A 25,605-nucleotide genomic window follows, 5' to 3' on the forward strand; every position below is an offset into this window, starting at 1 on the left:
TGAATGTGGTTTTGGTTCATAGGGACAAAAGACCTCCAAAGAAATCCAAAACCAAAAAAGGCATAGTCTGAGAGGTAGGAGTACTGACTTGTTTCATGTACATTTCTCATGGAAAGATAAAGAGAAGCCGCTAATTAATATAGAGATGTTGGGGTTTGATGAATGTATATAACATCCACAATGAAAGTCAAGTTGGGGATGGGAGGAAAGGAGAGCCATTAGAATAAAAATAGATGATTATGCATAGACACCTGTGGAATTGGTTATGGACTGGCTGATGGGTTGGATCAACTCATAGAGGGCTTGGTATGTTCCAAATACACACCCCAAAAGGCCCAGGATGCCGATCATGACATCCTTTGCAATGGTGGCACAGCTCATGTCTTCAGCATAAAAGGTGATGAGCTCCAGGAGAGGTGGGATGATGAGGGCCAGGGCACTGCTGCTCACAGAGCCCACAAAAGAGATGACCAGGTCCAGGCGGGGGATGAGAATGGCCGAGACACCTGCAGGGAGAGAAGAAACTTAGAATCCCTGATTGTTCCTGCAAGAGGAAAGTTCAGAAACCAAACATTTCTTTGGAGCCTTATAATCCCATGGATGCCAGATCATTTTGGAAATGTTGTAGGCAAGGGATCCCTTGCAGATGAGAGCAGTAGGTCAGACACTGTGGTTTTGGATTCCCTCTGCTGTTTTAAAGACCAATATAGATGCTTTTCTTTTATGTTTTACCTAAAACATAAAAGAGGAAGGGCTCCTCTACCATGCATCTATTATCTCCTTCTCATTCAAGAGATGGGGGAATCTAGAGCTCCAAGGACATGGAATGTGGTCAAGGTCACAAATGCTTTGAGATGAGACTCCATTGAAATGTGTTTAAGCCCCTTCCACTTGTCTATGCTGCATCCCTTGCATATGAAAAAACTTGTACATCATAGATGCTCTTACTCAGACACTGAATCTACTGTGAATTTGTACTACTCTACAAAGCACAGCCACTATCTAGAAGCGAGAATGACTTAAAAATGGGAGATGGCTTGGTTGTCAGAATCTGAATGACTTGTTTTCCTACTCCTAGAATGATTCTGGTAACTAAAAAGAACATAATACATGAAGATAGCAATAAGTTGCTCCCTCCCCATCTCATCTAAAACACCATGGTCTTAAATCTCCATCTTTCCTGCAGATGATGAACAGACATCATGGATTTTCTAGGGGATTCCAATTTCAATAATGTATGAGTGAATAACTATACCACATATATGATTTCACTTTGCACAACTGTATGATTTTCCTATGAACAAATTAGGGAAAAACTGTCCACAAAAACACTCAAACTAGCCTGCTGGATTTAAAGAAAACCTCACCTCTTTCTGAAATTGCTGCAACACATCTACTCAGAGAATGAGAGAGACACATCAACTCTTGCAGTTGAGAATTCGTCACCCCTCTGATGGGATGGTCAGGTCCACAGCTTTCCCTTCTCAGATATTTAATGAATTGCTTACTGGAGGAGGCACAGAGAAAATCTATCTCTTCTCCAGGACACCTCACACTGACAGGGCAGAGAAAATATTTTAATGGAAAGCTATAATATAAGGCAGTCTGGATGAGTTCTCTAGAAAGATCCTATCTGGTGATACCAACCTACTGCTCACAGACCTTCTATGGCTCCCCACGTCCATCTCCTTAGCACAAGGTCTCTGACAACTTGGGCCTTGTCAGGTGCTCTGGCTTCATGTCTTATTACTCCCCGCTACTTTAGTTCTTGCCTCAGTTCTGTGCACAGCCTCCTTCCTAATGTGGTTCATTCTTCACTTCTCCATCTATCTTCTACTTATCTCTTAGGTCTTTTAAAAAAAAAAAAAAAACTTTATTTATTTGAGAGAGAGAAAGAAAGCCAGAGGGAACACAAGCAGGCAGAGGGGCAGGAGGAGAGAGAGAAACAGACTCTCTGCTGACCAGAGAGCCCAATGTGGGGCTCCATCCCAGAACTCTGGGGTCATGACCTGAACTAAAGGCAGATGCTCAACCAACTGAGCAACCCAGGTGTCCCTATCTTTTAGGTCTTAACTGAAATATCACTCCCCTGGAGAGAACTCCCTGATCTGGCCTTGGCTAAAGTACAGGACCTTCTAATGTGCTCTCAGAGTATCCTCTTATCTTAACAATTGTATGGTACCTCATTACGTGCCATCTTAACATTCATCACAATGTGTTGTAATTATTTCCTTGCATATATTTCTTACGCAACATGTCTTCTTTATTATTCATTATTGTATCCCCAGTGCCTAGCACAATGCCAGGCATATAGTAGGTGCTCAACATATGACTGCTGAATGAATGAAAGATCATGGAATTGACTGCTGAATAAAGGAGGAGGAAGTGGTCATCTGGCATGTAACAGAAACGGGGCCTGTCATTAGACAGTCAGCTCTGTGTAGCACTGTCTTCCCTGATCTCAAGTGGCCTGAACCTGTGTACAGGTTTTCTCTTCAAGCTAGACCCTTCCTATTAGGAATGATCTCAAAACAATAGAGCTGCAGGTCCCTAGTGTCCTGTTACAGACCAGAAACTCTGTAGTACCTTAAACCAGCAGGTGTGTTGTTTCTGCTTCCAGAAATCCATTTATGTGGTGCATAGCATCTGGTAGCATATTCTTCTGCTGGAAGGCTCCAACAATTACACAGTTTCTCCTGACCTTGAACTAAAACTTCATTTCTTCAACTTTAATCTCCGACTCCTGGATTCTTTAGGGCTAAATTTTCTCTCTCTTGCATATATACCATAGGTGTTTGAGGACAGATAGAAAAGTTTCCCAAGCCTTCACTTCCCCAGGCAAAACGTCCCTAGTTCTTTCCCTCTTTCCTCATAGGGCACCTTTTCTGATGTTCTTTCCCTGGACAAACTTCAGAGAAAAAATTCTCCAGCCCTGTTCACATCTACAACAGTGCCTAATGTAGAACGAATGAGTGAATCAATGAATGAAGGAAGCATTAAGGAAGGAATATGGGAGGAGGAGAGGGGAAAAGGTTGCACCCCAAAAAATGATGGCCAAGACTTTGACAAATCATCCCTTGTTTTCTCCTACAGTTGAAGGCTACTTTATGATAGGGACTTGATCTTAATTTATAATAGAGGGCAATATGGTGCACGATGGAAAACAGACTTAAGTGCTATATAACCGATGCTCAGTTCCCAGCTCTGTCACTTAGCAGCTCTATGATTTGAGTGTGTTACCTAAACTCTCTGGTCCACTGTTCCTCCAGTTGGTAATATTATGATGCTAGGCTGTCATGAGTTTAAGGCAATGTCAGTGTGGCACCTGGCATCTGGGAGGCACATAAGAGTATGATTGAATGAATGGTACTTCTTTCTCCCACAAACCTGCCAAAGGATACATTCCATGTGTAAGCCCATTTTTCAGATGGAAAGTTGAGGTTCAGGAAGGTGAAGTTATCTTGACCAAGGTCCAAAGAAAGTAAGTGGCAGAGCCAGAGATATTGGGGTAGATGCCAGTGTGACTAGCAGCCATAGCTTTGGAGAAAGAATGCCCTTTTATCCTACTCACAAGTCAGACAGACCAAGGCTGTGCGGACAGACAGGTCTATTAACAGTGTCCAGCTCTCTGACACCTGGGAGATGACGAAGGGGATGATGATTTCGGCTGGGACATGGAACTGGAGGGCGTAGGTGAAGAAGATACCGATGGAGTACATCAGCTTGACCGACTGGTACAGCCTGTAGACAGACGGATAGGACGTGAAATTTGATTTGGCTCCTGGGCAGGGTCACTCAGGACTCACTCATTGCTCTGGTGTACTGGTACACCTATCACTGAGTTACAGAACTGGCTCAGGCTTGACCTGCCATCAAAGCCACCCAGGAAGCTCATTAAAAGTGACATTCCTGGATATTCTGACTCATTAGACCTGTACAGTCTCAGGCACCTGTGCCTTTTATTCTTTTACTTTCTTGAAAAGCTCTATTTATATAGAGTAAAATTCCTAGTTCAAAAGTCATAGAGTGAAAAGCTTCCCTCCCACCCTTGATTCCCATTCTTTCCATAGGCAACTCCTCTAAGAATTTTCCTGTAGCCGTTTCAAAAATAATCAGCGTATAAAAAACCTTATACTGAATATAGGTACACCTACACACATACCATAGCATCCTCTACACACAGCTGAGCTCCATTTCTGTTCATTAAATATTTCTTGGAGATTGTTTATCAGTACACATAGATTTGGCTCTTCTTTGTAATAGATGCTTAATATTCCAATTGCATAGATACACTATAATTTTTTTGACCAGTCCCAGTTAAAGGATATTTAGATTATTCCCAGTCTTTTGCTAGTAAACAATGCTGCAAAACATATCCTGCTACATAGTTATCTATGCACATTAGCATACACCCTGAGAGGTAAAAATGCTGGCTGAAAGTACATGTGATTTGAACTTAGGATAGCTACTGACATATTTCCCCTTCGTTATCCTAGCTTTTTGGAAAGCTTGCTTCCCGGCATCTTTGTCAAAACACAATGTGTGAATGTGTGTTGGTCTATGTCATTCTGTTTTTTTTTCAGGCATTTCTGTAATTATAAGGGAAACAAAATATTTTTTTCAAATATATAAAATGCCATTTAAAAGATTTGACTGTGAACTGTGGATTCACGCCCATTTTTTCCTTGGGTTGTTGGCCTTTTTCTTATTTGGAAGGGGTACTTGTCTACGGCTCCTCTGGGGAATCTGGTCGCCAGCCAGGTTCAGAGCCGATGTGAAGTTCTCACGGTAGCTGATGCCCACGTTTTCCAGCTGAGACCCTGCCACAAGGAATGTGCCCTGCCCAAGGTAGCCAAAGGCAGCCTGAATGGCCCAGAATGGGAGGAGCATATTAGAATGATATCTTACTTGCCTAAAGTAAGCTAAGACTTCAAGGAAATTCCACATTATTACCCCACCCAGTCATTACCACAACACAATGAGGTGTGCGGGGCTGGTGGTATTTTTCACATTTTATAGCTGTGGCCTTGTGGGAGTTGAAGACCCTACCACTCTACTCGACTCTGAACATAACAAGGACAGGAGCTAATACTTGACGAATACTTACTGTGTACCGGGCATTTTTCTTTTCCTTTGGCAGCTTCGTGGTGAAGGGCATGATTCACTGCCCTCTCCGTAATGTTTTGATTTGACATTTGAGGGAGTGGCTGTCTCCTCATTCTGTGTCCTTGAGTGGGGATGGTACAAGAGCCAAGCCCCAGCCTCTCCATAATGGACATGTAGCATGAGCATAGAATTAAGCATTTGTGTGTATTCAGCCAGTGAAATTTTGGAGTTGTTTGTTACTAGAGAATAACCAAGCCAATACACATAGGCATTAGGGTTATCACCATTTTACTGATGATGGAAATGAGGTCTGTAAAATTAGCTAGCTTGTCCAAGGTCACATAAGGATGCACACCAGGATGCAAATCCCTTTACTTAGTTTTAGAACCTGTGCCCTTCAACACTTGGTTCTACTGACTGCTGAGTTGCAAAGCACTCACTCTATACTGTCAGAATAATGATAATAGCTAACACTTGATGAATGCTGTGTGCCAGCCCCAAAAACGTTACCTGGATGAACAAGTGGGTGAGTAAATGAATGAATAGTCAAATGTAAGAACTCCAAACTAAATTCCAGCTGGGGCATAACAATGGCAGTCTAGGTCCATTTCTGGAACTGGGGGCCTGAGTAGTGGTCCATCTGCGAGACCCTCGATCATTATTCTGGAGTTACACTTTTTGTTGTTGCTGTTTGTATTTCCCAAACACTCCCAGATCATTCTGTTTTAGGGTCTTTGAACCATAGAATCAGACAGGTTCAGTGTCAAGTTTCAGCTTCTCACCTCGTTTGTGGACCAAATAGCAACTTCTATACAGACTTTCCAAATAGCAACTTCCTCGTCTAGTAACTGGACTTGATGAAAATCATGCTAACTCATAGGGCTGTTATGAGAGCTTAACCAGATAATGCACAATACCTATATTATCAAACCCACATGTTATCCTCTCACCAATATTGGCAGTTAATGTATGGTGCTAGTGACAACCCAAAGGAATGTCACATTCTGTTGCTAAGACTCAGATCCCATGACTCTACTACCCTCGTCAGTACAGGCAGGCAGGGACATACCAGCAATTGGGCAAGTTGAGGGTGATGCTGGCTTGGGTGTTGGACCCAAACTTCATGTAGCCCAGTGTCCCCAGGCAGATGTAGAGGATGATGATAAGGGACATCCCCAAGTACAGAACAAAAGAAAACTGTTGTGGATGCTTCATCTGATTTTTGAGAGGCAGAACCTAAAGGTTAAAGAAGATTGAGAAAGAAGAGGTAGTCAGAAGCGTGGCCCCTTGTGAAGGAGCAGGCTTCATCTGCGGGTACAGACATCCTTCTCTGGGTGGCCCAGGGTCAGGAATGGCTACACTCTTTTTTTATTTTCTTCCATTCTCTATTGCCAGGAGTGCCCTACTCTGGCTGGACTAATGAGTACATTTGCACTCAGTCTTCAAGGCTTAGTGTGGTGCATGGAGGAGTTGGTGACCACGATGGGTTCCTGATTTTCCCTTCCACCAGGAAAAGATCATATCCTGCACTTCTCGTTACTATTTTAAGACATCTGGAACAACTGGCTTCCCCGGAGAGCACTGTGGACCCTTTATGCAAACCCCACATCCATCTTACCATACCGACGCCTTCAAAGGTGAAGATGGCTGTACCAAAGAACAGTAAGAAGGTCTTCCAGCTTGCCATCAAGGGGAGGCTGCTGGGATCCGGAATCTCCTGAGAAGAAGGAGAAGAAGAGCATTTGTTTTGCCATGGTATTAGAGTCATCCTTGAACTTTGCCTGGTAGAAAATTGGGCCACACCTGCCCTCATGAGTGTCATGAACACCTGTGAGGTCACTAGAGCTGAGTCACACCTCTTCTCTTTAAAAAGCTCTTGGGGGCACCTGGGTGGCTCAGTCAGTTAAGCATTCAAACTTTTAAAAAAAGATTTTATTTATTTATTTGACAGAGAAAGCTTGAGCATGGGAAGTAGCAGAAGGAGAGGGAGAAGCAGGCTTCCCACCAAGCAGGGAGCCATCATGGTGCAGGGCTCCATCCCAGGACCCTGGGACCATGACCTGAACTGAAGGCAGGTACTCAGCTAGCTTAGCCACCCAGGTGTCTAAGCATCCAACTCTTGATTTCAGCTCAGGTCATGATCTCAGGGTCCTAAAATTGAGCCCCATGTTGGGGGGTCCACACTCAGTGGGGAGTCTGTTTGAGATTCTCTCCCTCACCCTCTGTCCCTCCCTGCACTCATGGTTTCTTTCCCTCTCTGTGTGTCTCAAACAAACAAATAAATATTTTTTAAAAAGCTCTTTGTTTTTATTGTGGTAAATTATACATAGCATAAAATTTAATATTTTAAACATTTAAGTGTATAATTCAGTGGCACCGAGTCCATTCTCACTGATGTACAACACCACCCATCTCCAGAAATTTTTCATCCTCCCAAATTGAAACTTTGTATGCATGAAATAATAACTGTTTATTACCCAGTTCCTGGTCATCTCTATTCTACATTGTTTCTATGAATTTAAGAATGCTAGGTACCTCATAAAGTGGAATCATATAATCCCTGTCCTTTTGTGGCTGGCTTATCTCACTGAGCATAATGCCTTTAAGGTTCATTCATGTTGCAGTGCAGATCAGAATTTCATTCCTTCTTCAGGAGTGCTTTTCACGTATTTACCACATCTTTACATGTAGGCAAAGTGGGACCCAGGGAGAAGGGAGTTGCCCAAGGCTATTCTGCAAGATACTGGCGTAGCTTGGATGAGAATTCAGTTCTACTGTCTTCCCACTCTCCAGTGCCTCTTTCTCATCACTTCTACTATAGCAGCAACATGCATGCAGAGAGAATGATTATTTTAATAGACTCCTGTGGCAGAATAATGGCTCTTTCCCAAAGATGTCCTTGTCCTAGTCCCTGGAATCTTCGAATGTGTTATATTACTTAGCAAGGGAGAATTAAATTTTCAGACTAAATTCAGGTTTCTAATCAGCTGACCTTAAAAGAAGGAGATTATCTTGGGTCATCTGGGTGCGTCCAGTGTAATAACAGCGGTCTTTAAAAGTAGAAAAGGGGATCAGAAAAGAGAACTAGAGAGATGGTGGTGTGGGACACACTTAGCTTTGCATTGCTGACTTTGGAGATGGAAGGCAGCCATAAGCCACGACATGTGGGTAGCCTCTAGAAGCTGGAGCAGGCAAGAAAACAGATTCTCCCCATAAGCTTCCAAAAAGAAACCCAGCCCTGCTGACACCTTGATTTTATCCCAGTGAGATCTCCAGAACTGTAAGATAAATTTGTGTTGTTTTAAAAGGCCAGATTTGTGATAATTTGTTACAGGAGCAGTAGGAAACTAATATGGCCCCCAAAGATTTTCAGAGTCAAAGAAATGAAGCTATAATGGTAGAATTTCAGGGCCTATGATAATAGCAAAGCATGGGCTTGGGAAGCAAACTGATAGAAATTAGTGAAAAAATTACTTTCTGTGTGTCAGTTTCCTTGTCTCTAAGCTGAGTACTCACAAAATATAAAACATGTAAAATAGTACCACTGAAAAGATTCAATGAGTTAATATATGTTAAGAACTTGACATCAAGTAAATAAAATTTCTTTATCATGCATGTATCCCTTGTCAACCTACCACTGTTACAACTTTTGTTGGTTCTTAGTTGAGGTTTATCTCCCCAAATGAATGTGACCTCCATGAGAGCAGATATGCCATCAGTTTCACCCACTGCCTTGCACCATGCCTGGATCACAGAAGGTATTCGATAACTAATTGTCAAATGACTCACTGTTATCCAGCGTGATGACGACAATGATGATGTCAACTATCTCTTACAGCTTGTGGGGCCGAAGCGTTCACAGATGTCACTTTAGCTCAGAGCAGGTCACCTTCCTCACCTTCACCCTCCCATGATACTAACCTTTCCCAGGTGTCTCAGAACCCCTTCTGCCGTCGATTTTAGGCACAGACCTGTATGATATACTCAAAGATCAGAGCCATGCTCCCCAGGGTGGTGATGTTGGCCAGCATTGAGAAGATGGACAGCAACCTGAGGTTCTGGATAAACACCAGCAGGACCAGGAAGGGCAGGATTGTCAGCATGTAGAAGCGAATGTTCAGGATGGGCGTCGGCACCAGGGTCTTCCTGGGTTGGCAGTTGCTGGAGGTCATGTGGACTTCTTCTACCATCTGATGTATTCATAAAGAGGGGCCATGTAGTTAGAAGTGTCAGATTAAATACAAAAGGCCCATTTAAGTTTCTATTTCAGATAATTAACAAGTAACTTTTTAGTCCGTATGTTCTAAATATTCCATAAGACATATTCACAGTAAAAAAACAAAACCAAACCTGCTGTTTATTGAAATACCAATTTAACTGGGTGTTGCACATATATATGTGTGTGTATATATACACACACACTTGTATATACATATGCATATATGTATATGTGTGTGTGTGTCTGTTGTGTGTATACACACACACACATATATATTTTTTCCCAAAATCTGGTAACCCCAACTGTGGTGCCCATGATGCCCATGACTGTGACAATAAGAAACCCTTAGAATCGTAAAATCTCCTTTTGTCATCTAACCGAACCTCTTCTTTCCTGTCAAGTGGTTTCCTTTCATATACTCAGAGAATGGAAGTTGATTACAGAAGGAAATCTTCTCTAACTTTAGCTAGTCCTAAAAACTAGAAAGCTCTGAACAAAATCCATCTGCTTGAATATTTCATCTGCAATACTTGCCATAGTTCTGGCTGTTTGAATGCACAAAACCAATTATGCTTCCTCTATGCATGAAGCCAAGAAAGAACGCTATGACTGATTCATAATGCCTCTTGGTAAAGCAATGAGGACCAGGACCGCAGCTTATTTGTCTCATATTTAATCAGTCATTTTCTATGTGACAACCCTGAGATACCTACAGTGAATTCCAGCAACACTTTTCAGGCTAAAAATTCTCAATGATTTCTGATTGGACCTCTTTTCCATCCTGGCTACTCCTCAGATGTTGCTTTGACTTCTCAATAATCCTCTTAACAAGTGACAGGACTGAAAGGACCCCCATGTAGACTGATGAGGAATGACAAATGAAACCATTTCCCCCCTCTATCTGAACACTATACTTTTGCTAATGCAGCCGTAGCAGTGGGTTGTCTCCCACTCTGCCCAGAAGATCCTTTTCACCTGTTGCAAGTTGTCTGCCATAAACATAAAATAGACGCTGCAGAATCCCAGTTGGGTGGTGATTAATAAGAAGCTGACAGTGTACCTGAAGAGGAAAAGAAGAGACAGATAGAGGGAGAAAACAAATTACTTTTTAAAATGTATTTGTTTTTATTTTTTGAAGTGATTGTTTCTGTTGTTATTATTTTTAATACTCTGCTACATTTTTTTTACGTTAAAAATTTTCAAGCTGGGCTCCTGGGTGGCTCAGTGGGTTAAAGCATCTGCCTTCGGCTCAGGTCATGATCCCAGGGTCCTGGGGATAGAATCCCATATTGGGATCTCTGCTCCGCAGTGAGCCGGCTTCCTCCTCTCTCTCTGCCTACTTGTGATCTCTGTCTGTCAAATAAATAAATAAAATCTTGAAAAAAAATTTTTTTTCAAGCCCACAGAAACAATTGAAAGACTGGTATAACTAACATCAATATGTCCTTGAACTAAATATACCAATTGTTAACTTTTGGCCCTAACTGCATTATATAAGTATGGATTTGTATATGAATGTACATATTCATTCCCCCACACAGGCATTCTTTTTCGGAACTACTGCAGATATCATAATACTTCAACTGTTAACTCCCTCAGCATATCCCTCTGGAGACTATGATTCAGAAAATCAACCTCAATGTCCTCAAATATATAGTCCATATTTTAAATAACCCAATTGTCTCCAAAATATCTCTTAAGCTATTATTTATTTTTTGGATTCAGGATCTAATTGAGGTTTCTATATTGCATGTGGCTATATCTCTAGTCTTTATCCATGTAGACCAGCCCTGTGAACCTCCACATTCTTTGATTTTCCATGACATTGGCTTTTGGGGGAAGAATTCAGGAAAATTGTTTTGTAGAATGTCCCACACTATAGACTTGGAAGATTGCTTCCTCATGATTAGACTCAGGTAAGTATATTTGGCAAGCATACCGCATAGGTGATATTTGGTACTTTTTCCATCATATTGAGAGGCCCATGCTGTCCTGTGGCTCCTCTGTGATGATGACTGTCAGATGAGTCCATTGCAAATGCACATTTAATCTCGTTATAATCTGCAAGTAAAGCTTTGAGATGGATGAATATCTTGTTCCTCTCCAACCAAGGGTTTTAACATTCATTGGTGATCCTTGTCTGAATCAATTATTTCATCGGTGACAGAGTGATGGTTTTCTCATTCTATCTGGCATTTTTTTCTAAATTTATCAGTTGGTATTTAAGAAAGATATATTCTTCCTCTTTTGGGATATCACACAAAAAAACTCACAATTTTTAAGATTTAGTATATTATAGTCCATTCTTGTCATTATTCTTTTGTATTCTTCAATTGTCCCAAAATTGAAGATGCATTTATTGTTTAAAGGAACAAAAATATGATCAGTTTAGATGAAACTGGATGTGTTCAGGGTAGTATAGCCTTAGAGCAGTGGTTTTCAAAGTTGGGGTACAGTACCACTTGCATCAGAATTACCTGAGGTTTATGCAAAAAAAACCAAAAAAACAAAAAACCAGATTCCTGACTCTTGTATCAGCCTTTGAAATCAGAAGCTCAGTATCATGTGAGACCAGAATAGAGATGTTTTCTCTCTTTATGATGGAAAGTTTTAAATATATACAAAAGGAATGACAATAATCCATTACTCCTCACCTGCCAATCCCAGCTTCAACAGTTATTAACTTTTTGCCAGTCCTCTTCTATCTCTCCCTTTACCCCTATGACACACATGCTTGTTTGTTGGAGTATTTGTAGCAGATTAGAGAATTTAAGGCAATTCATCTGTAAATAATTCCATACATAACTTTAATGGATAAGGACTTACTATATATAGATCTCTAAAATGCCATTATCATCCCTTCAAAATTAGTAATAATTTCTTCATATCATTTAATAACAGTCCATATTCAGATTTCTCTAATTGTCTTAAAAATATCTATTTTACTGCTGGTTTCTAAACAAGTCTATACATTGCATTTTGTTATTACTACTACATCTCTTCAGTTTTTAGAACTGTTGCATTCCCCTTGCTCTGCTTTTTTTTTTTTCCCTCTTTGCAATTTTTAACCATTTAGGGGGGTTGAAGATACCAGATAATTTATCTTGTAGTATGTCCCACTTCCTAGATTTGGTTGATGACTTCTTCATAATGTCAGTTAATGCATTTCTCCATACCCCATGTTTCCTTTAAACTGGTATTAGATCTATCAGCTTGACTAGATTGAGGTTCTTTATTCATTTCTGTGGCAAGAATATTTCCAGGGTGATACTCTGTACTCCCTACTGTATTCCATTATAAGACACATTGTGTCTGGTAATCCCATGTCTAGACATGAGATGCTATGATTAATACCTGGAGTTGGGTGGTGTCAGTGTTTTCCTCCTATATAAAGTCTCCCAATGACTTTTCACCTTATGGCCTGAGCACCCATTGATGATTATTGCCTACCTCATGCTCCCACATATCCTTTAGCACACTAAGAATTACAAATCATTGTTTAAAATATGTTCCTAACTCTTTCTCAGTTACTGGGCCTCTCGAGAAATGGTACAATGTAATGGGAGGGAACTAGAAGTTCAGGATTCTAGTTCTTGCTCTGCCACTAAATTCCTGTGTGATGTTGGGTAGCTTTATTGCCCTATCTGGGCTCTATATTTCGCCATTGAATAGGCATGGATATGGTGGTATCTAAGGACCCTTCCTACCCAAAAGTTCTGATTAGGGGTTATCTGAAACATAAACCTTGGGGAGAGAGGATGAGTGTTTGTGAGTCATTCATTCATTATTGCCCCATGACCTCACCTGTCTGATAATCAGAATGTCTCCTGATCAAGAGAGCAATGACCTACTGAGAGTCGCAAGAGAGGAGCTGCAGAAGGGATCTTGGCAGCCACAATACTGCTCACTACCTCCCGAAGGACTCTGCTGGGAAAGGCTGGAATTTTAGGTTTGGGTCGAATTTCAGTGTAACCATTATCTGTATCTGTTCATGGACCTGGTATTTTTTTTCCTTATGAGCCTTGGTTGTCTCATATTTCCAGGACATTAAAGACCCTCCCTGCCTATCTATAAAGTCAAGGAGATAATCAGAGATGCTAAGACACAGAAAGTCATCTTGTGTAACAGGCACTTTTTATCAACAAGGGAGCAGCCTGAATGTTCACTATTAGGGGAAGACTTAAATGCAACTATGGCACATGTCTCCACTGAGGAACATTCTGAGCCTTAAAAAATAATCACGTAAGCCCAAGACCATCCTAAGCTGCCACAGGACACCATGAAGCTGCTGCCAGTCTTGGAGCCTGGAGACATGCCCAGGAAAGCAACATGGTAGACCTTGACTATACCTTGCACCACCCCCCTGCCCCAAGAGAGCTCCTGTGCTCGAGTTGGCCACAGCTGCTCATATTTGCACACAGTTGGTGATGCCAAGAGAGGGAAGATCTTCATTGTTGGGGGAGCAGATCCAAGCAAGAGCTTCTCTGCTGTGCACAGTACAGGTCTGGGAACATACCAGTGGGGTTTAGCCACCCTGGAGGGCCTCTTGCCCCATTACAAGCTTGCCAGCTCCATTTCCTCTTGTGCACCTCATAGCATCTGGGTGTTTGGAGGTCAGGAAACTGAAATTGCCTACAAGTTCCGAATCGTGGAACTAGGACTTTGAGACCATGCCAGAGTTAAGCAGTCCCCCACTGACCCCAAGAACATTCCACACATCATGCAGCCATTGAAAACCAGTTGTATGTCTTTGCAGGTGGAAAGAGAGGTGCCCAGCCCATCTGGGTGTGAAGCTGCATGTGTTTGACACAGACACTCTAACCTGGTCACAGACAGACACTTGGAAAACCTCCACCCTCATGTGATGGTGGCAGCAAGAGACAAAGCTCTTCATCCATGAGGCTTGGTAGGGGACAAATTCTATGATAATGTCCATTGCACTGATTAAAGTGACATGAAGTGGCAGAGGTTGAGTCCCACTGGGGCACCTCCCATAGGCTGTGCTGTGCAATCAACTGAGATTGTGGGGAAACACCTGTATCTTTGTAGGGATGGCTCTCCCATGCAGCAACACTGGACACAATGTACCAGTATTATATAGAAAAGCAGCATTGGATGGACTTTGCTTAAATCTGAAAATTTTCGGGGCACCTGGGTGGCTCAGTGGGTTAAGCCTCTGTCTTCGGCTCAGGTCATAATCTTGGGATCCTGGGATCTGGCCCCACATCGGGCTCTCTGCTGGGCAGGGAGCCCACTTCCCCCGCTCTCTGCCTGCCTCTCTACCTACTTGTGAATGCTCTCCCTGTCAAATAAATAAATAAAATCTTTTTTAAAAATCTGAAAATTTTCTACCACCTGGACGTTCAGATCATTCTATGTGTGTCATTCCATGGCCAGTGATGTGTACTTCTGAGAAAGAAGATTCAAATTTGTCACTCTGAACTGTGATACTGAGAAAGGGACTTCCACTGACAAAGGAGTGACCCAAGATGCTGACTCACATGAAGAAATTGAGACTGACACATTCCTGTTTTGCGTCTGGTGGGATGAATACAGAAGGGGAAATCTATAGTGATTATATTGTGATTATAGTTGACTAATAAATCCAATATTTCTATTAAATGACAAAAAAAAATAACCAGGTAGATCTTTATGTCCCAGCATGGAAAGAAATTAGAGATATATTATTAGTTGAAAAAGCAAATTTCAAAAACAAAATTCTACTTAGTATACAAGAAAATGCTAAATGACACTTGTATTTCCACTCACACACGTATATTCATGTACCTGTAGAGATAAAGTCTAGAAGAATATTTACTAACTAGGTATCAGTTGTTACTTATAGGAAGAAGAGGGGTTGGGAATGGAGCAATGTCTTGTTGGATGGCTTGTAACAACAATGTATTCATTTAACCCTCTAACTAGGAATAAGGGAAGACCAGGTGAGGATTATTATTGTTCTTACTACTCCCACCACTACTGCTACAACATTTATGAGTACTACCTTCCCCACACGGAGTGGGTCCTCAGCCAGGCGTTTGGGCAGGTTTCCAGGCTGTACATCATGGCCTCTCCATAGTTCACGAAAGTCTTTTGCAGTCTAGGGAAAGGGCAAGCAATGTACAACTTAAAGCATTTTTGTTAAGGGTATACTTTACTCCCAAAGTGAGTAATTATTATATATTTGTGTGTTAGCATGGAATATTCTGGAAATTTTCTAGCAATGGTATTAACAAGATACTTTATAAAATACATTTACAACTTTCAGGAGACTGCCTTTTTTTTTTTCTTTTTTGTAGTTGTCTTCTTAAACAATAATATTTAAGTGAAAGAAGATTTTTAAGGAAACAGTAGCTTTGTCTTGACTTAAGTCTACAAACCAGGGAAGAGGGGTCATGAAAGGTGTGCAAACTTTTCAGGAGGAAGTAGGAAGTAGAACAGGGGATTTGGGTATGACCGAGCCAGTGATAGTCTTTTCCGGACTGTATTCCCTCCCTCCCACTGCTGAGGGTGTTGGAACATTTGAGATACTTGCCTCAGACTAGGTCCCGTGCAAACATGGGTGCAGGCTTCTGCCAAGCACCCCTGTAGGATGTGACACCTAAGTTGCTATCTGTCTTGTCCCTCTGCCCTAGATGGCCCTTCCTAAGGGCAGGGAAAACCCCACTGAAGAACCGTCTGTGAGCAGGGGGAGCTGCAGCAGGGGGCCAAGGGATGGACCCCAACTGCTAACTGAGGGACGACGTAGCTGGGAATGGGAGGGAGACCCAGACTTGGGTCTTGGGTTGAAATCCCAACACATCCCCCTTCAGATGGCTGAGAAGCCTTGAACAAGTCTCTTTAGACTTCTGGACCACACCATCTGGGTTTGGGGGAGAAGTTGGTGACTGATGAATGTGGAGATGCTGCTGGAAATATGGCATATTCCTTCCATTTTTATTATTGTTCATTACGCTGGGCACTCCCATATAAATGAGGTCATCACATTGCATAGGAGTGGTATATTTATTAGTCTGAGGGTTACAAATTCAAAAACTGCGAGGCATGAGGTATCAATGATAGGGGGAAAGGGGCTGGTGTACCACAGAAGAGGGAAGAGTAGAGACTGTAGCAAGCCCCTGGTACACATCCTATTCTAAGAGGGATTGACTGGGACTCGGTTCCCCCTGAACAATGAGGAATGAGACCCCAGAGCTGTCAGCTTATCTAACCGGCAAGGAGAAGGTGAAGTTTGTTTTTTTCCTAATGTGAAATCTCTGGGTTTTTAAACATAGACTAAAGCAAAACAAAACAAAAATTGTGAAGCTCTTAGACCATCAGTCTGTAAACTCTGTATTAGAAAAAAAAGAAAAAGAAAAAACAACTCATAAAAAAAAATCAGGGGGTACCTGGGTGGCTCAGGCAGTTAAGAATCGCCTTCAGCTCAGGTCATGATCTCGGGTTCCTGGGATGGAGCCCCGCATCAGGCTCCCTGCTCAGCGGGGAGTCTGCTTCTCCCTCTGCAGTCTCCCCACCCAAGTTTATGGTCTCACTCTCTCTCTCAAATAAATAAAATCTTCTTAAAAACCAGGAAAAGGCTTATCATAGCTTAGGCATCAAAAACCTACAAGGTGATATTATTGTCCCAGCAAGAGATGTGCAGAATTGTTGGAGTGGGTCCCACAGGCCTTTGAATACCAGCTCTGCCACTTCCTAGCTGTGTGACCCTGAGTAAGACGTTCAGTTCACCTAGGTCTCAGTTTCCTCTTGTGTAAGATGGGGACAATAATAGTGCCTGCTGTAAAAGTTTACTGTAAGGAGTAAATAAAAGAAGGCTTCTAAAGCTCTGACCATGTACCTCGCACATGTAATTGCACCGTCAATTTAATTGTTGAATGAATAAATGCTCTTACAGTGTTTTTGTGAGCTGGAAAGTGCCCTACAAGTTAGGTGTGACTGATGAGTACTCTGGACACACCTGTTTGGGTTTGATAATTTGGCTTTAGGAGGAGTTTCTGTTACTCTCTCTACTTTGACCTATGGGGAGTTTCTGCATATCAGCAAGGACCCCTCTGGATTTGTGTGGCTCGGGAGAAGATAAGGGTTGTACACAGAAAGCCAGCAGGCAGTTGGCTGTAAGGAATTACTAATCACACATGAATGCTGGTTTGTAAATATGCAACTCTCAGCCTTGTTCACCTTCGTTGCATTTGTCTTCTCTTTCAGGAATTTCTTGTGTGTCGGGAGTTTCAAATATGGAAACACTGAGTATTTGAATGTATGCTTTATCAATGACCAGAGCCATTGTGAATTATTCATTTCAACTACGGTTTCTGCTTTGACTGAATTGTCCCAGAACGGGTTTCCCTGGCCCAAACTGCCCTTCCGAAGTATGTGTCTTGGAGTTGGGGGGAGGGTGGGTGTGGGGAGTAAGAGAGAAAGAAGGACATCCCAAGTATCAGGCATATGCATGGTAGTTTCTAGAGCATGCTTGCATCTTCTATCACCTTTGATCTTTCCAGGTACAGATATTTAGAGTCAGATGGTGCGGGAACTTGACAAAGTCATCCAGCAGGTTAGCAGAATGGGGCTGGGACAGAGGAGTTTCCCGTTGCGATTGTATCTCCAGCACTTCTGTAGAATCTAGAGCAGTAGGTGCATGGCTGGGGAAGAGGCTCATTAAGTGGGTCAGTGGCCAAAGGAAACTCCACACAGTCGGGGCCTGGCACTGGGGGGAGAGAGAAGCAGGATTCTCACCTCTGACCAAGGTGATGGGCACAGTTCAACAGGATGACCATGCAGTGCACGGTGAGGATCCCGATGGCCAGCAGGCTGATAGGACCCACCTAGGTGGGGAAAGAGGGGTGGGGACAGTGAGCCATACATTGATCATTCCCATAACTGGTCCTCTCCTAGTCTGGGTGCTAGGGTGTCCCTCTCATGATAAAGCTGCCTCTGGGATGGAGGTCCTTGCCTGAATGTCCTTGTGCCCGTAGGCAGTCTAGTCCGAATGCCCTTTTTAGCATCACTGCAAAGTAGCTGCCCAGTCTCTGCTAGGGCACTTCTCATGACTAGCTACCACCTCCACAGACAACCCCTGCCTTTCCTCATTTGCCTTGGGTTCTGTCTTCTAGATCCCTCGTTCCTTCTTCGCACCCTAGCCCTCACCTCCTACAAGATACTGGAGGACTGAGGTTTCTCTTAGGACTTGGCTTTCTTCTTCTAGTGTGGAGTTACCAATGGGGACATTAGCAATATTTTGGACCAGATGATACTATGTTGTGGAGGCCCTCTTGTGCATTGCAGGATGTTCGGCTTATTCCTTGGTCTCTATTCAAGCGTTAGCGGCACTCCCTCTCCCCATGAGTTGTGACAGCTGAGAATGTCTCTAGACACTGTAAATGTCTTAGGAGGTGTGTGTGCAAAATTGTCCCCAGTTGAGTATCATTGCTCTAGTATGTCTAATTTGTCATTAACCCTATTACTTTTTAAAGACTATATATTTAAGGTGTACAACATGACAATTTGACATACATAAACATAGTGAAATATTTACTGCAGTCAAGCTAATAAAACTATCTTATTCTCACATAGTTTCCATTTTTGTGTGATGAGATTAAAAAACCAGAACTCATTATTAATCCTAATCTCTCAGATATGATCAGAGGGTCATAGAGGAAAGAGAGACTCCCTGACTTCCTCTGTGCTAGTCACTCGTCATGCCTTTAGAGATGTGACCTGATGGAACATTATCACAAAGTAACAAATGAGAGATCGAGAGCACCACTAGATTTCACTAGAACACAGCCTCCAAATAAGAGATACTTCCTTTGATCCTGTTTACGTCTACATTTGCAGAGCCTAAGGACGCACATAGTAGGTGCTCAGTATGTACTCCTCAAATGAACCATGATCAGAAGTTCTGGTGGGAAATGGAGGGCAGAGAAAATATCGAATGGTCCTTAGGAAGCAAAAGTCAGAGGGTAAGAGAGCTATCTTCAAATACCACACAGGCAAAGAGAGTTTGGCTGGAGGCCATGTGGTAATAATACTCTTCAGAGGTTCTAGAACCCCGAGGATTCCCAAGGGGGAGAGTCTCATCTGTGGGTTGGAACTGCCTCAGACTGCAAGTCACGTCAGAAGCAGCCAGAGTTTTGATATGCCTTCATTTTGACATGTGGGCCCCTTACCAAGCCTGAAGAGGAGGAGAAATAAGCATCATCTAAATGGAAATCACATATTTTGCATCAATTCAGTTCAACAGACATGAATTGGGTGTCCTGTCTCTACAGCAGGTATTGTGAGGAGGTGTAAGAATGCATTAGAGAGTTCCTGCCCTCAGGGCTTTCAGGTAAGCGAGGAAGGTAGGTATCCTAAAATATTATCTCATCTTTGTAAGAATTCTGGGTGTGGTAGATATAAGTTCTAGAAAAACACAAGGGGAAGGTGGCATTAATTTTAGTAGGAAACAGTAAAGTTTCACAGAGGAGACAGATTTCAAAAGACAGAAATGAGGGAGAAAAAACAGTAGAAGGCAAGAGATAGAGGTGGGATGACATGGGGTGTCAGGGGACAGGTGAGGCCTTCGCTATCCTCCTCTTCTAGGCCACTTTCTCACAGTCAGCCTTAGGGTTTGAACCAAGAGGCAGTGCTCACATGCCTGCAGGGACCAGGCTGCTAAGGTAAATGAATGAAATGGGCTGGTTACAGTTCCAGGGAGTGGGAGGGCTATGATGAAGCAGATTGAGTGCCAGTATATGAGTGTGGGGGGTCTTTAAGAATAGTGGTGGGTGTGGGAGTTGGAGGAAGGGGGCCATCCAGTTATGAGATAAACTGGTGCAACATGTTGACCATAGTTAACACTGCTGTATGGTATGCCTAAAAGTTGCAAAGTATATATGTATATAAAATTTATATACACACATACATATATATGTTAACCAAACCTACTGTGGTAATCATTTTACAATACATGTATACCAAGTCATTATGTGGTACACCTTAAGCATATATGGTACGATATGCTATTTATATCTCAATAAAACTGGGCGAGGGATAGTAATAGCCTCTAGGAGCTCCCCTCTGGGAGCACTCCATTTGGTTCCAGGCTGACTCTGGTGGATTGATGCCAAGAGGCACATTTCCTATTGCAGAGGGCACCCCCAAATTGGCCACTGATAGCACAGAGGCCTTAGGGGTCCACTGCCCCTTCTCCCCAAATGGGTAAAGCTAGTTTCTATTACACAGGTTCTTCTTACCAATAAGCCGGCATTTTTCATGGCCAAGGGAAGCCCCAGGAGCCCTGTGCCAATGTTGCATTTCAATAAATGGATCAACGTTTGCATGATCCTGTAGGGGAAGAGTAGGGAGACAAGAGGTTATGTTAGTATATGGGAAAGGCGACCCAAAGCTCAGGTTCCTTTCAGCATCTCCAGAACCCTCTATTGGGAAGAGGGACAAAAACCAGATGAAGTGGCCCCTGTAACAGCTGATCCAGGGCTGGTGCTAGTTTAGGTGACCCGACAAATATTTAACACACAATAGGCTCTAATGAAATAATTCACAATTGCATTCATCCAATGATTTCTTTCACAACTTATTCACTCACATAATATTTATTGAGACCTATTAGCTGCTTTACATTTAGATGATCAATGAAAAAACCTAATAGTAATTTTCTCAATTTCTAGAGAAATTTTGATGCCGGGTCATGTATTAATTTCACTCACTAGAAAGAACATAACTTCTCACAACATATGGAATATTTACTGGTTCTAGTTCACTCCATCCAGTTATTCAACCAACATTCCCTGAAATATTCCATGCTCTGCATTGGATACAATTTAATAATAATTGTTATCACGCATACAGAATGCTTACTACGTGCCTGACAGGGGGCTGGGTACCAGGGTTCTAAACACCCTCCACGTCTGCGCTAGCAGTTCCTGCCCAGGTACCACATGTCCATTGGGAAGGGGGGAGGGGGGACAAGATCCCGAGAAGAGAATCAAGAAGGAACTGAAATGAAAAGTTCATTCAAGAGCAATGAACTCAGAGGTAAGGAGCACTGAGTTCTGAGTTCTAGTTCTGCCATTAACCTCTGAAATTTGGTCACTACTTTGGAAAGACCCTTAGCTGCTTACATTTTCTGCTTCTTCATCTGCCAAAAAAGAGAAAGAAATAATAAAAATAAATAAACAAACAAACAAAAAGATTTCATGACAAAGGAAAAAAGAGAGAGAGAGAGAGAGAGAGAGAGAGAGAGAGGATAATTCTTGCCCTTACTTCCAGGGAGTGGTAAAAATCCAAAGAGGTAATGATAATAGGAATCCTGGAACCATGAAGCACATCTGAGAAGTGAGGCATCATCACCACCGCCATCACCATCATCACCATCCTCTCTTCATCTTCAGCATCATCATGAGGTCTGACCTTATGGTGCTCACCTGCTAAAAGGACTCACTTGAAGGGGAAGCAGAGCTGGGATGAAGGCAAGCAAGGTCTGGTTTAAGCAGGTAGAGGTGTCCCCTCCTCCTGGAATAAAAGGGACCTTGAGGAGGCCATTGGAGGGAACTCCTTGTGCAGTCTTAGAACTTTCTAGAGGCAGACTGCCTCGGTCACAGAGTGAGTCCCTTAGAGACGGTGTTTAGATCTCCAGGTCTTTGTCCCAACAGTTAGGGAGTTAGGGCTGTGTCCAATTTTATAATTCAGTACCAACCTGGGAAAAGGGTTGGGGCTGAGAGAACAGGGTAGGCCCTTGGGGCCCCCCTGACTTTCTGCATCTTCATTAATTTGGTCTATTCACCTGAGGGTGGGGGTGGGCACCTGTTGTCGCTTCACTGCCAAGAGGACATTTATGACTTGCATTTCTTGATAACTGCAATCATTGGAAAGTATGTCAAAACAAAACCAAAACACTACTTTTTATGTTTTGTCAGCTTCTTAGTAGTAACTTCTTTAAGGCATGTGTTCTTCTCCCCGCTTCGTGCCTTCTGTCCTTCCGTTTCTTACTTCTTGCCTACAAGCAGCATCTTGTCCAAGTGGAATCAGATCTCTTGAAAAAGGTGAAATTAGCTTTGGAGAAACTGGATGCCCTAGCTAACAGCATTATAGATCAGGGCCTTGGAGAGTAAAATCCATGTTGGGGTTTTAAAAAAAAACACTTTATTTTTCTTTGAGAAATGATACATTACTATTGTAAAACGAAATACCAAAATTCCACTAACTGGACGTAAGCACTGTTAGCATTTTGACTAGCACTTCTCTGGGTGTTTGTTTGTTTTTAAAGGCACACACTTTTATACATGCAGAACCATTATAATACTGTATCCTAAATTAATTTTCTTTGTGAATGGTATGTCCTACACATTTTCCACAGATTTCCTTCATCACTTGTAAAGGCCATATTGCATTCTACTGTATGTATGTACCATACTTTATTTAAATGTGTTACTGTTTCTAAATCTTCAATATTATAGACAGTACTTCAATAAAATTATGCATACCTGTTGTTATCTCATTAGGAAAAATTCCTAGAAGTGGTGTTTATTGATCAAAGGATGTATTTATTTATATTTGTACTTAAAAAATACCTAAGTAACATGGATATAAATTCAAAAGGCAGAACAAAAACAAGAACCAGAAAACCTTATTAGTAAGTATACATCATTCTGCCTCTCGGTCTCTGCATTCTCTCACTCCAAAGCAGCCACTGCTTCCTACTCTGTGTGTGTGTGTATGTAGGTGTGTACTTTCAAAGGACGCATATGTCAAGTTGGTATTTGTATGTTTTATATAAGCAGGTGTTAAGGGATGCCTGGGTGGCTCAGTCAGTTAAACCGCTGCCTTTGGCTCAGGTCATGATCCCAGGGTCCTGGAATTGAGTCCCCCATTGGGCTCCTTGCTTGGCAGGGAGCCTGCTTCTCTATCCACCTCTGCCTACCACTCTGCCTGCTTGTGAACTCTCATGCTCTTTCTCTCTCTCTGACAAATAAATAAAATCTTAAAAAAAAATAGGGGTTAAGATTTGATGTACATTACAGCATTGCCATTTGGAAATATACCTGTTTAATTCTTCCTAGAAGAACATGAGTGAGGGCATTTCCTGACATCCTTATCCACCTTGGGTATTGTCATATACAATCTTGTTATGCCCAGGGTTATTATCGGATCTGATTACTGGATAATAGTCTAACTGGCAATAAAGTTCTAAGAAAAAGTTCCATGTGTCTGTGTTTGTAGCAGTAGAAGTAGGGACATGGGGCTAGGAGATTACCTTTTGTTTCCTGGGTGGGTTTGCAGGAAGGGAGGGAGGGAAGGAGAATAATAGGAATGAATAAAGCAGATGCAGAAAGAGAGGAAAGCAGTCTGAAACTGCGGAAGAACACGCAGCCAGCCTGTGATGAAAACTGTTCCTAGAATCAAGCTCATGTTGGGTTGCCTACTCTATTTGGGTTCTCTGCAAAAGCTAGGAGACAGGTGTAATAGTACAGAGAGCCACACAGATGAACCTTCTTGGATTTGGATTTCTTATTTCCTTCAGTGAGACTAAGGGTGTTAGGAAGAGAGAAGTAGGCAGAGGTGGCCCAGCACTGTGAAGGCAGCAGCGCTTGGCCTCAGGTCTGGAAGGGCAGTGCGGCCACTTACGATAATCCATTGGCTTCCTCAGCAGGATAGACATTCTGCGAAGCAACACCGCTCCTACTCTCTAAGAGTGACTTGGACCCGTCGTCCAAGTTGCTGGGCGCACTGTTGAAGTCCTTTCCAAGCAGTGACGTCTTCAACATGGCGGTTGGGGGGTGGCAGAACAGGTTGAAGGCCTGTAATAGCCTTGAACCAGCTTCCCATGGATTTTTCTCCAGAGAAACCAAGGCTGCAGCCCCAAGATGCTGGTTCCTGTTTCCCGAGGGTGTCTGACCCTGACTGAAGCCCAAATGTGCGAATCAGTTAAGCGCTGGTGGCAGGGGAAGTTGATGTTGACTATGCCTCACTTAGCTTTTGGGGGACTTTGGAGAGTCTCATCTCATTGTGACCCTCAGGACCCCTCACCATTTGGTTGGCCACACGCCAGGACTCACCTGGGCTTCCAGTCCCTCCCAGGACAGCCCTAAGTGCTATAGGGCAAAGAGAAGAGTGTGACTGGGAGGAGGAAGTCACCATTGGACTGCAGGTCCTGGTGCCTGGATGGGGGGCCAGGTTCAGCGTTTGTCTACCTCTGCGAGGAGGAAGCCAGAGCTACCTCACAATGAGGTCTGCCTGGCCAATAAAGTGCTACAGAATCCCAGGATGCAGGTGTGGCCCTACCGAGACTGATCCAGCCACCACCTTCCCTGGGTGGGAATGAAGAGTGTCTTTTAAGGCCCAGTTCAAGTGCTGCCTGCTCAGAATTCCTGTACAGGAAGGGCATATGTTCTGGAACATATACCTACTTGGAAGGGAGTACTTTTAAAAAAATAATTTAAACTTTTAAAAACTTTAAAAAATAATTCATTCAACAAATATCTATTGAACACCTAAGATATACTAGGCACTGTTCTCCCTCCTGGGACTACATTAGGGTAGAAATTTATTACAATCTCTATGCTCATGGAACTTCAGTCTACTGAGGAGACAGCAAACAAATATGTCATGTTATATTAGTTGGTAGTCAGTACTATAGAGAAAAATAAAGGAATAAAGGGGAATGCGGAGTGCTGACTGGGATGGAGAGGGTTGCAATCCTAGATGGGGTGGTCAGAGAGATCCTCACTGAGAAAGTGACATCTGAGTAAAGGGCTGAATGGGATGAGGGAACATGTCTCATTTATGTCTTGGGTAAGAAACTTAAAGCAGAGGGAAGAGTAAGTGCAAAGGTCCTGAGGCAGAAGAGGGTCTGGGCATTTGGGGAATGGTAATAAGGCCCACGTGGCTGGCTCAGCACACACAAAGGAGAGGGGAGATGAGTAGAGTGGATATATGTCTGGTTTGCCCAGCATTCTTCTGGTATGTGTTTATTGCCCTGGCATAATTACCATTATGCCTCTCTTCATTTTCAAAAGTGTCCTGGTTTGGATGATAAATTATGTGGTTACACTAGAGATGCAGTTAATGTACGTAGAGGTAATAGAAGAGGGATGGAAGGGGATAAGTAGGATCTTGTACGCCACTATAATGCCTTTAATTTTTACAATGAGATGAGGTATCTTGGAGAGGTTGAGGAGAGAAGTGACATGACTTGCATTTTAACAGGATCTCTTAGGGCCATTAGGCTGGCAGCAGATTGAAGGTGGGCAAGGGCCAATGTTGGGAGATAAATAGGAAAG

At 42.7% G+C, this 25,605-nt stretch overlaps 1 protein-coding gene and 1 pseudogene across 1 annotated transcript; one reads left to right on the forward strand and one right to left on the reverse strand.

Moving 5' to 3' along the window:
* Positions 1-237: 237 nt before the first annotated feature.
* SLC36A3 (solute carrier family 36 member 3) lies at positions 238-24,090 on the reverse strand. Its single transcript, XM_059416328.1, has 10 exons — positions 23,951-24,090; positions 20,563-20,653; positions 18,062-18,150; positions 15,330-15,425; positions 10,301-10,385; positions 9,078-9,296; positions 6,725-6,823; positions 6,176-6,342; positions 3,572-3,741; positions 238-506 (listed from the first exon to the last, which is right to left on the reverse strand). Exons 1-10 carry the CDS (start codon positions 24,088-24,090, stop codon positions 238-240), a joined length of 1,425 nt encoding a protein of 474 aa, XP_059272311.1.
* LOC132027795 (rab9 effector protein with kelch motifs-like) lies at positions 13,605-14,925 on the forward strand (annotated as a pseudogene).
* Positions 24,091-25,605: the final 1,515 nt, after the last annotated feature.

Source organism: Mustela nigripes, chromosome 12 (genome assembly GCF_022355385.1).
Source record: "Mustela nigripes isolate SB6536 chromosome 12, MUSNIG.SB6536, whole genome shotgun sequence".
Lineage (NCBI taxonomy): Eukaryota > Metazoa > Chordata > Mammalia > Carnivora > Mustelidae > Mustela > Mustela nigripes.